Source organism: Neolamprologus multifasciatus, chromosome 15 (genome assembly GCF_963576455.1).
Source record: "Neolamprologus multifasciatus chromosome 15, fNeoMul1.2, whole genome shotgun sequence".
Lineage (NCBI taxonomy): Eukaryota > Metazoa > Chordata > Actinopteri > Cichliformes > Cichlidae > Neolamprologus > Neolamprologus multifasciatus.
The window spans coordinates 40,671,031-40,683,427 of NC_140453.1; the positions used below are offsets into that span (position 1 = coordinate 40,671,031).

Sequence of the window (12,397 nt, forward strand, 5' to 3'; positions counted from 1 at the left end):
TCATGCGCGCGCGCACACACACACACACACACACACACACACACACACACACAAAAGTGCAGTCCTAGCAGGATATGAATACAAACCCTGTGGTAAAAAAATGATGCAAATGTGCATTTTGCAAACTGTAGATGTTGCTGCTGATACCAGGGACTGCTGTCTCTATACCCAAACTCAGTCACCACGCGGCCTTCTACTTGAAGTAGAAGTAGATCACACAATTTGGGCTTTCATGAATGTTTCCTCAATCAGTTAGACGTAAACAAAGAGTACATGGCAGAGGATCCAATCCTTTTTGGATTTTAATCTACTTTCTACCATGTGTATATATACTTCTTTTTTTTTATGAGTTGCTACAGTTACAGGATCCCAGCATGTACACAGGTGCACTCAATGGGACATGATGATGGAAATATCCTGAGTACACAGCTGTTTCTTTTGTTTCCTTGATGATATTTCAGCAATGAAACAGCACAGACGCTGGGTATAAAGAAGGATTGAAACCAAAAAATTAACAGATTATTCTAACAATAATCTATATATTTTTTCCAAACCGTAATATTAATGCACTTCATATTTTTGAGGCAGTGTAGAATAAATGTAAACACCTACTAATTCTACTTAAGAAACGAGCTGCTCAATAGCAAGACATTTAAAGTAAGAAGCCCGTTTTCACACTTCCCACTGACTTGAGAGCAGATAATAAGACAAAGAGGTTAAACTGCTCCTTACCCGTGCTTTTAGATGGTGGAGGCGGTTTCTTCGGTTTCTGACAGGAAGACAAAAGTAGAGAGTTAATAAATGTTAGTGTGAGGATGACACAACAAAGTGATTATCTTTATTTAAAAAAAAAAAAAAAAAAAAAAAGCAGGAGTTAAGGAGAAAGGTACAAATTCAGTTTGGTCTAAACAAAGATTGAATTTGTTGCACTAGATTCAGTCCTGCAGTGAAATGTTGTGATTGCCTTCTTATATTAGGAGAGCAACACAGGCAGTTTAAATATTTTGTCATTTTACAGCACAGCCCTCTTCAATTACAACTCAATATATTAATTCAATGAAGATTAACCACGAGTCTGACTGTCTAACATGATTAACGCCAACACAAGTCAATATATAAGACCTACATTTTAAAGGCCTTACAATGCTGGTTTCAACCATTATTAACAGACGTACTACACAAAGTATTGCACTAAAAAAAAAAAAAAAAAAAAAAAAAAAAGGATGAGGTTCCATCTGCCGTGAAACGGGGTGAAATAGGGTGGGAGGAGAGGCAAAGTACAGCGAGTGTCACCCGACACCAACCCGGGCACTGCAGTATCACACTGGATGCATTTAGCACTTAGCAGGTTTACTTGCTCAGACATGTAGGTGTTGGCTGCTACTTTCAAAATGCTAAAGGTTATTGGTGTTTACAGACACAGACTTAAAAAGGTTTCTCTTTATATTAATACTGTGTCTCTCATCTAACTGTTCCCAACAATAAACTTTGGCATAATTATGACAATAATGCCTGGGAACCAAAAAGATTATGTCTGAGTACGGGCAATATTTCAGTACAAGATTCGCCAGCTGACTTGTGTTGCATTAGTTAGACTGCCGCTTTGTGACATTTAATAGCATAGGCACTGGTATCCTAATACCCATTAATAAAATCTATTTCAATAAAAATATTATGGCACTGGAGGAAAAGCAGTCAGCAGTGATGGGCTTACAGCATTCATTGAGTGAGTTATTTAGTGTCCAGTCAGTTGAATTTAAAATGTGCTCCACAAAGCAGGAGCAAGAAGGTGGGGCCACAAAATGTAAGGACATAATGTAAATCAAAAAAACACCAATGAGCACAAAAATACAAGAATAAAATGGTAAAGAATAATAAAAGCCACAAGTTGAAACCAGTAAATAACAAGGAGTTAAAATTAAATTAAAGCTGCAAGCAGCGTTATGAGGGCCCATGCACCCCAGCGCGTCGAACCACGCCCAACACCTAAAACCAGCACGTCCGATCTGATGTCACATTGATGGAATTCATGCATTTAACCACCAGCTAACATTTCATCTCATTCAATTATGAATATAGTCGTCCCAGTAGGTGGCGCCATAACCATTATTGACAAAGGGCATAACAAACATTTCCGAGGTCGAGTCTCATCACGCCTGCGACCTTTGGGAGAGATTGGACTTTGTGTTTTTGAGTGACAGCAGATTACTGCTTTTTGGCGAGTGATTGACATTCATGTGCCGCCATGACCACCCCGTTTCCCTGAACGTAAAAACCTTTGCAATTTAACATCACAAAGGTCTTTAGATGCCACGCACTGGAGATCGGGTCAATCTGATGAAATCCCTTGGAGGAGTTCGTCAAAGTACGGTGCCTGAAAAGAGGGGAAAATGTCGCCAAAATTACACATTAATTTTAAAATGGCTGACTTCCTGTTGGATTTGGGATATTGCTCCAAGAGAGTTTTTTGTACATCTCGATGTCTTCCATAAGCTTACCAGGTTGCAGACTCATACATAAAACACAGAGCAGGGGCTGATGATTTGAAATTTTGTAGGGGGCGCTGTGGAGCCATTTTGCGCTATTCAATGAAAATGATCAAATAACAAGATAGCCCTGATGAGATTGGAGGGGTGCGCCAAATTTCAAGACTTTTTAAACTTTCCAAGCCCCTCAAAAGCCAATTCATCTTTCATGGTGAACCGCGTTGCCACCAGGGTGCGCCGTTCAGTTTAAAGTCACAATTTTAACACTGAAGCATCATGAGGGACTGATGGTGATATTCACCACTTTTGAGGTGGCCACGATGAACCTGTGAAAATTAGTACAACAAAGTGTAAGACATGACATTTCCTGTTCCCACTAGGTGGCGCTCTGCGTATTCGTGATAATGGGCACATCAATTTGTTCAGGGCGGGTCTGACATCATGCCTGTAAAGTCTGGTACTGATCAGACTGGATTTCATTGAGTTATACTAATTTGTTTCTTCATGGCGAGACATCAAAGTTTGCCATGCTGCTGGGGTCACACCCTGTCATGAAAAGTCACAGTTTTCACTGTAACCCAAAACCAAGTCCTTAAGGCTTTCCTGGAGAAATTTGAGGCTGCAGATGTCACCCATCAAAATACTGTACCCCAAAGTGTAAAACATGACATTTCCTGTTCCCACTAGGTGGCGCTGTCCTTGATGTCAAATATAGCAGTTGAAATATGTTCAGGGTTGGAGCCTTATCATATGTGTGCTCTTTGGTCCAGATCGGACAATGTATGACAGAATGAGAGGCAATAAGATTTTCATGGCGAGTAATCAAAATTCGCCGTGGCGTCACCGCCTCACCGTATCACGAAAACTCAAAAGCTCCACAATTTAACATGGCCCAGGTGTGTAGTTGACACTGACCAAAGATGAAGCTTATACGACCAAATCCCAAGGAGGAGTTAGAAAAAGTTCGAGGCATGGAAATGGCAAAATTAGAGCCAAAATGTCACCTTCACGTCCAAATGGCGGACTTCCTGTTGGGTTTGCGTCAATGGGCCCACAGACTTTTTTGTTCGTTTTGGCATGGTACACATGTGTGCCAGATTTCATACATGTAGCTCAAACTATGTGGTCGTAGGGCTGCATTTAACAAGGCATAGGTGGCGCTCTAGAGCCATTTCCCAGTGCTCATATGTAAAACCATTAAAATACAAAATTTTTCACCAGACCTGGAATGTGTGCAAAATTTCATGAGTTTTTGAGCATGTTAAAGCCCTCAAAAAGGCAATTCATTTCGGTGAAAAATAATAATAATAATAATAATAATAATAATAATAAACGGAGCAGATACAATAGGGCCTTCGCACTCTCAGTGCTCGGGCCCTAATTAAAGCTGCAAGCAGCGTTATGAGGGCCCTCACACCCTGGCACGTCCAGCCACGCCCAACACCTAAAACCAGCACGTCCGATCTGATGTCACATTGATGGAATTCATGCATTTAACCACCAGCTATCATTTCATCTCATTCAATCATGGTTAAAGTCGTCCCACTAGGTGGCACTTTAACCATTACTGACAAATGGCATAACAAATATTTCCGAGCTCGAGTCTCATCATGCCTGCGACCTTTGAGAGCGATCGAACATTGTGTTTATGAGTGACAGCAGATTACTGCTTTTTGACGAGTGATTGACATTCACGTGCCGCCATGACCACCCCGTTTCCCTGAACGTAAAAAGCTTCGCAATTTAACATCACAAACGTCTTTAGATGCCACGCACTGGAGATCGGGTCAATCTGATGAAATCCCTTGGAGGAGTTCGTCAAAGTACGGTGCCTGAAAAGAGGGGAAAATGTCGCCAAAATTACACATTAATTTTAAAATGGCTGACTTTCTGTTGGATTTGGGATATTGCTCCAAGAGACTTTTTTGTACATCTCGCTATCTTCCATGAGCTTACCAGGTTTCAGACTCATACATAAAACACAGAGCAGGGACTGATGATTTGAAATTTTGTAGGGGGCGCTGTGGAGCCATTTTGCGCTATTCAATGAAAATGATCAAATAACAAGATAGCCCTGATGAGATTGGAGCGGTGCGCCAAATTTCAAGACTTTTTAAACTTTCCAAGCCCCTCAAAAGCCAATTCATCTTTCATGGTGAACCGCGTTGCCACCAGGGTGCGCCGTTCAGTTTAAAGTCACAATTTTAACACTGAAGCATCATGAGGGACTGATGGTGATATTCACCGCTTTTGAGGTGGCCACGATGAACCTGTGAAAATTAGTACAACAAAGTGTAAGACATGACATTTCCTGTTCCCACTAGGTGGCGCTCTGCGTATTCCTGACAATGGGCATATCAATTTGTTCAGGGCAGGTCTGACATCATGCCTGTAAAGTCTGGTACTGATCAGACGGAATTTCATGGAGTTATACTAAGTTGTTTCTTCATGGCGAGACATCAACGTTCACCATGCTGCTGAGGTTACACCCTTTTGTGAAAAGTCACAGTTTTCACTGTAACCCAAGACCAACTCCTTAAGGCTTTCCTGGAGAACTTTGAGTCTGCAGATGTCACCCATCACTATACTGTACCCCAAAGTGTAAAACATGACATTTCCTGTTCCCACTAGGTGGCGCTGTACTTGATGTCAAATATGGCAGTTGAAATATGTTCAGGGGTGGAGCCTTATCATATGTGTGCTCTTTGGTCCAGATCGGACAATGTATGACAGAATGAGAGGCAATAAGATTTTCATGGCGAGTCATCAAAATTCGCCATGCCGCCACGGCCTCACCGTATGATGAAAACTCAAAAGCTCCGCAATTTAACATGGCGCAGGTGTGTAGTTGAAACTGACCAAGGATGAAGCTTATACGACCAAATCCCAAGGAGGAGTTCGCGAAAGTACAAGGCATGGAAATGGCAAAATCAGAGCCAAAATGTGACATTCAATCCAAAATAGCGGACTTCCTGTTAGGTTTAGGACATTGCCATAATAGACTTTTCTGTTCGACTCTGGCGGTTAGATATGTGTACCGACTTTCAAACATGTAGGTCATACCCATACCGGGGGCTCGCGTTTTTCATTTTTCTAGGTGGCGCTGCTGAGGCAATTTTCCCTGGCCATGTCTGAGAAAATTAAAATATGTAAATTTTCACCAGACCTGACGCGTGTGCAAAATTTCATGAGTTTTTGAGCATGTTTAGGCCCTCAAAAGGCCGATTCATTTGCCGAAATAATAATAATAATAATAATAATTAAAGCTGCAAGCAGCGTTATGAGGGCCCTCGCACCCTGGCACGTCGAGCCACGCCCAACACCTAAAACCAGCAAGTCCGAACTGATGTCACATTGATCGAATTCCTAAGTAGAACCACTAGCTTAAATTTCATCTCATTCAGTAATGATTACACTCGTTCCACTAGGTGGCGCTCTAACCATTACTGACAAATGGCATAACAAACGTTTCCGAGCTCGACTCTTATCATGCCTGCAATGTTTTCGGAGAGATTAGACATTGTGTTTTTGAGTAAACAGCAGATTACTGCTTTTTGGCGAGTGATTCAAACTCCACGTGCCGCCATGACCACCCCGTTTCCCTGAACGTAAAAAGCTTCGCAATTTAACATCACAAAGGTCTTCAGATTCCATGCACTGGAGATCGGTTTAATCTAATGAAATCCCTTTGAGGAGTTTGTCAAAGTACGGAGCCTGAAAAGAGGGGAAAATGTCGCCAAAATTACACCTTAATTTTAAAATGGCTGACTTTCTGTTGGATTTGGGATATTGCTCCAAGAGACTTTTTTGTACATCTTGATATCTTCTATAAGCTTACCAGGTTTCAGACTCATACATAAAACACAGAGCAGGGGCTGATGTTTTGACATTTTGTAGGGGGCGCTGTTGAGCCATTCTGCGCTATTCAAGGAAAATGATCAGATAACAACAAAGCCTTCATTACATTGGAGCTGTGGGCCAATTTTCAAGCCTCTATATACTTTCCAAGCCCCTCAAAAGCCACTTCATTTTTCATGGTGAACCGCATTGCCACCAGTGTGCGCCGTTCAGTTTAAAGTCACAATTTTCTCACTGAAGAATCATGAAGGACTGATGGTGATATTCACCGCTTTTGAGGTGGCCACGATGAACCTGTGAAAATTAGTACAACAAAGTGTAAGATATGACATTTCCTGTTCCCACTAGGTGGCGCTCAGCGTATTCCTGACAATGGGCATATCAATTTGTTCAGGGCAGGTGTGACATCATGCCTGTAAAGTCTGGTACTAATCAGACGGAATTTCATGGAGTTATACTAATTTGTTTCTTCATGGCGAGACATCAAAGTTCGCCATGCTGCTTAGGTTACACCCTTTTGTGAAAAGTCACAGTTTTCACTGTAACCCAAGACCAACTCCTTAAGGCTTTCCTGGAGAAATTTGAGGCTGCAGTTGTCACCCATCACTATACTGTACCCCAAAGTGTAAAACATGACATTTCCTGTTCCCACTAGGTGGCGCTGTCCTTGATGTCAAATATGGCAGTTGAAATATGTTCAGGGCTGGAGCCTTATCATATGTGAACTCTTTGGTACAGACCGGACAATGTATGACAGAATGAGAGGCAATAAGATTTTCATGGCGAGTCATCGAAATTCGCCGCGGCGCCACGGCCTCACCGTATTGTGAAAACTCAAAAGCTCCGCAATTTAACATGGCCCAGGTGTGTAGTTGGCACTGTCCAAACATGAAGTTTATACAACCAAATCCCGAGGAGGAGTTCGCGAAAGTACAAGGCATGGAAATGGCAAAATCAGAGCCAAAATGTGACATTCAATCCAAAATAGCGGACTTCCTGTTAGGTTTAGGACATTGCCATATTAGACTTTTTTGTTCGACTCTGAACGTTAGATATGTGTACCGACTTTCAAACATGTAGGTCATACCCATACCGGGGGCTCGCGTTTTTCATTTTTCTAGGTGGCGCTGCTGAGGCAATTTTCCCTGGCCATGTCTGAGAAAATTAAAATATGTAAATTTTCACCAGACCTGACGCGTGTGCAAAATTTCATGAGTTTTTGAGCATGTTTAGGCCCTCAAAAGGCCGATTCATTTGCCGAAATAATAATAATAATAATAATAATAATAAACAGAGCAGATACAATAGGGCCTTCGCACTGTCAGTGCTCGGGCCCTAATAATAAACAGAGCAGATACAATAGGGCCTTCGCACTGTCAGTGCTCGGGCCCTAATAAACAGAGCAGATACAATAGGGCCTTCGCACTGTCAGTGCTCGGGCCCTAATTAAAGCTGCAAGCAGCGTTATGAGGGCCCTCGCACCCCCAGCGCGTCGAGGCACGCCCAACACCTAAAACCAGCACGTCCGATCTCATGTCACATTGATGGAATTCATGCATTTAACAACCAGCTAACATTTCATCTCATTCAATTATGATTATAGTTGTCCCACTAGGTGGCGCCATAACCATTATTGACAAAGTGCATAACAAACATTTCCGAGGTCAAGTCTCATCATGCCTGCGACCTTTGGGAGAGATTGGACTTTGTGTTTTTGAGTGACAGCAGATTACTGCTTTTTGGCGAGTGATTGACATTCACGTGCCGCCATGACCACCCCGTTTCCCTGAACGTAAAAAGCTTCGCAATTTAACATCACAAAGGTCTTTAGATTCCACACACTGGAGAATGGTTCAATATGATGAAATCCCTTGGAGGAGTTCGTCAAAGTATGAGGCCTGGAAGGAGGGGGAAATGTTGCCAAAATTACACATTGATTTTAAAATGGCTGACTTCCTGTTGGATTTGGGATATTGCTCCAAGAGACTTTTTTGTACATCTTGATATCTTCCATAAGCTTACCAGGTTTCAGACTCATAGATTAAACACAGAGCAGGGGCTGTTGTTTTGAAATATTGTAGGGGGCGCTGTGGAGCCATTTCGCGCTATTCAATGAAAATGATCACATAACCTCAAAGCCTTCATCACATTGGAGGTGTGTGCCAAATTTCAAGCCTCTATAAACTTTCCAAGCCCCTCAAAAGCCACTTCATCTTTCAATGTGAACTGCGCTGCCACCAGGGTGCGCCGTTCAGTTTAAAGTCACAATTTTCTCATTGAAGCATCATGAAGGACTGATGGTGATATTCACCGCTTTTGAGGTTGCCACGATGAACCTGTTAAAATCAGTACAACAAAGTGTAAGACATGACATTCCATGTTGCCACTAGGTGGCGCTCTGCGTATTCCTGACAATGGGCACCTCAATCTGTTCAGGGCGGGTCTGACATCATGCCTGTAAAGTCTGGTACTGATGAGACTGGATTTCATTGAGTTATACTAATTTGTTTCTTCATGGCGAGACATCAAAGTTCGCCATGCTTTCGGGGTCACACCCTTTCGCGAAAAGTCACAGTTTTCACTGTAACCCAAGACCAACTCCTTAAGGCTTTCCTGGAGAAATTTGAGGCTGCAGATGTCACCCATCACAATACTGTACCCCAAAGTGTAAAACATGACATTTCCTGTTCCCACTAGGTGGCGCTCACCCTTATGTCAAATATGGCAGTTGAAATATGTTCAGAAGTGGAGCCTTATCATATGTGTGCTCTTTGGTCCAGATCGGACAATGTATGACAGAATGAGAGGCAATAAGATTTTCATGGCGAGTAATCGAAATTCGCCGTGACATCACCCCCTCACCGTATTGTGAAAACTCAAAAGCTCCGCAATTTAACATGGCCCAGGTGTGTAGTTGACACTGACCAAAGATGAAGCTTATACAACCAAATTCCAAGGAGGAGTTCGAAAAAGTTCGAGGCATGGAAATGGCAAAATTAGAGCCAAAATGTCACCTTCACCTCCAAATGGCGGACTTCCTGTTGGGTTTGCGTCAATGGTCCCACAGCCTTTTTGTTCGTCTTGGCATGGTACACATGTGTGCCAAATTTCATACATGTAGCTAAAACGATGTGGTCGTAGGGCTGCATTCAAGAAGGCATAGGTGGCGCTCTAGAGCCATTTCCATGTGCTCATATGTAAAACCATTAAAATACAAAATTTTTCACCAGACCTGGCACGTGTGCAAAATTTCGTGAGTTTTTGAGCATGTTTAAGCCCTCAAAAAGGCAATTCATTTCGGTGAAAAATAATAATAATAATAATAATAATAATAATTAAAGCTGCAAGCAGCGTTATGAGGGCCCTCACACCCTGGCACGTCCAGCCACGCCCAACACCTAAAACCAGCAAGTCCGAACTGATGTCACATTGATCGAATTCCTAAGTAGAACCACTAGCTTAAATTTCATCTCATTCAGTAATGATTACACTCGTTCCACTAGGTGGCGCTCTAACCATTACTGACAAATGGCATAACAAACGTTTCCGAGCTCGACTCTTATCATGCCTGCAATGTTTTCGGAGAGATTAGACATTGTGTTTTTGAGTAAACAGCAGATTACTGCTTTTTGGCGAGTGATTCAAACTCCACGTGCCGCCATGACCACCCCGTTTCCCTGAACTTAAAAAGCTTCGCAATTTAACATCACAAAGGTCTTCAGATTCCATGCACTGGAGATCGGTTTAATCTAATGAAATCCCTTTGAGGAGTTTGTCAAAGTACGGAGCCTGAAAAGAGGGGAAAATGTCGCCAAAATTACACCTTAATTTTAAAATGGCTGACTTTCTGTTGGATTTGGGATATTGCTCCAAGAGACTTTTTTGTACATCTTGATATCTTCTATAAGCTTACCAGGTTTCAGACTCATACATAAAACACAGAGCAGGGGCTGATGTTTTGACATTTTGTAGGGGGCGCTGTTGAGCCATTCTGCGCTATTCAAGGAAAATGATCACATAACAACAAAGCGTTGAGCACATTGGAGGAGTGTGCCAAATTTCAAGACTTTTTAAACTTTCCAAGCCCCTCAAAAGCCACTTGATTTTTCATGGTTAACCCCGTTGCCACTAGGGTGCGCTGTTCAGGTTAAAGTCACAATTTTCGCACTGAAGCATCATGAGGGACAGATGGCAATATTCACCGCTTTTGAGGTGTCCACAATGAACCTGTGAAAATCAGTACAACAAAGTGGAAGATATGACATTCCCTGTTGCCACTAGGTGGCACTCTGCATATTCCTGACAATGGGCACCTCAATCTGTTCAGGGCGGGTCTGACATCATACCTGTAAAGTTTGGTTCTGATCAAACTGGATTTCATTGAGTTATACTAATTTGTTTCTCCATGGCGAGACATCAAAGTTTGCCATTCTGCTGGGGTCACACCCTTTTGCGAAAACTCACAGTTTTCACTGTAACCCAAGACCAACTCCTTAAGGCTTTCCTGGAGAAATTTGAGGTTTCAGATGTCACCCATCACTATACTGTACCCCAAAGAGTAAAACATGACATTTCCTGTTCCCACTAGGTGGCGCTGTCCCTGATGTCAAATATGGCAGTTGAAATATGTTCAGGGGTGGAGTCTTATCATATGTGTACTCTTTGGTCCAGATCGGACAATGTATGACAGAATGAGAGGCAATAAGATTTTCATGGCGAGTCATCAAAATTCGCCGCGGCGCCACGGCCTCACCGTATTGTGAAAACTCAAAAGCTCCGCAATTTAACATGGCGCAGGTGTGTAGTTGGCACTGTCCAAACATGAAGTTTATTCAACCAAATCCCAAGGAGGAGTTCGCGAAAGTACAAGGCATGGAAATGGCAAAATCAGAGCCAAAATGTGACATTCAATCCAAAATGGCGGACTTCCTGTTGGGTTTAGGACATTGCCATAATATACTTTTTTGTTCGACTCTGAACGGTAGATATGTGTACCGACTTTCAAACATGTAGGTCATACCCATACCGGGGGCTCGCGTTTTTCATTTTTCTAGGTGGCGCTACTGAGGCAATTTTCCCTGGCCATGTCTGAGAAAATGAAAATACGTAACTTTTCACCAGACCTGACGCGTGTGCAAAATTTCATGAGTTTTTGAGCATGTTTAGGCCCTCAAAAGGCCGATTCATTTGCCGAAATAATAATAATAATAATAATTAAAGCTGCAAGCAGCGTTATGAGGGCCCTCGCACCGTGGCACGTCGAGCCACGCCCAACACCTAAAACCAGCAAGTCCGAACTGATGTCACATTGATCGAATTCCTAAGTAGAACCACTAGCTTAAATTTCATCTCATTCAGTAATGATTACACTCGTTCCACTAGGTGGCGCTCTAACCATTACTGACAAATGGCATAACAAACGTTTCCGAGCTCGACTCTTATCATGCCTGCAATGTTTTCGGAGAGATTAGACATTGTGTTTTTGAGTAAACAGCAGATTACTGCTTTTTGGCGAGTGATTGAAACTCTACATGGCGCCATGAACACCCCGTTTCCCTGAAGGTAAAAAGCTTCGCAATTTAACATCACAAAGGTCTTTAGATTCCACACACAGGAAATCGCATCAATCTGATGAAATCCCTTGGAGGAGTTCGTCAAAGTACGGTGCCTGAAAAGAGGGGAAAATATCGCCAAAATTACACATTAATTTTAAAATGGCTGACTTCCTGTTGGATTTGGGATGTTACTCCAAGAGACTTTTTTGTACATTTTCATATCTCCTATCAGCTTACCAGGTTTCAGACTCATACATAAAACACAGAGCAGGGGCTGGTGATTTGAAATTTTGTAGGGGGCGCTGTGGAGCCATTTTGCCCTATTAGAGGAAAGTGATCATATAAGAATAAAGCCTTCATCGAATTGAGGCAGTAGGCCAAATTTCAAGACTTTTTAAACTTTCCAAGCCCCTCAAAAGCCACTTCATTTTTCATGGTGAACCGCGTTGTCACTAGGGTGCGCCGTTCAGTTTAAAGTCACAATTTTCTCACTGAAGC

At 42.4% G+C, this 12,397-nt stretch overlaps 1 protein-coding gene across 9 annotated transcripts in view; it reads right to left on the reverse strand.

Moving 5' to 3' along the window:
* The window catches only part of cd2ap (CD2-associated protein), a 107,962-nt gene that overhangs the window by 31,421 nt on the left and 64,144 nt on the right, over positions 1-12,397 (reverse strand). For all 9 annotated transcript variants that reach the window (XM_085132990.1, XM_085132987.1, XM_085132986.1 and 6 more), the window contains one exon: positions 733-769. In XM_085132990.1, the coding sequence (XP_084989116.1) occupies positions 733-769 (37 nt within the window). The remainder of the gene's footprint in view (positions 1-732; positions 770-12,397) is intronic.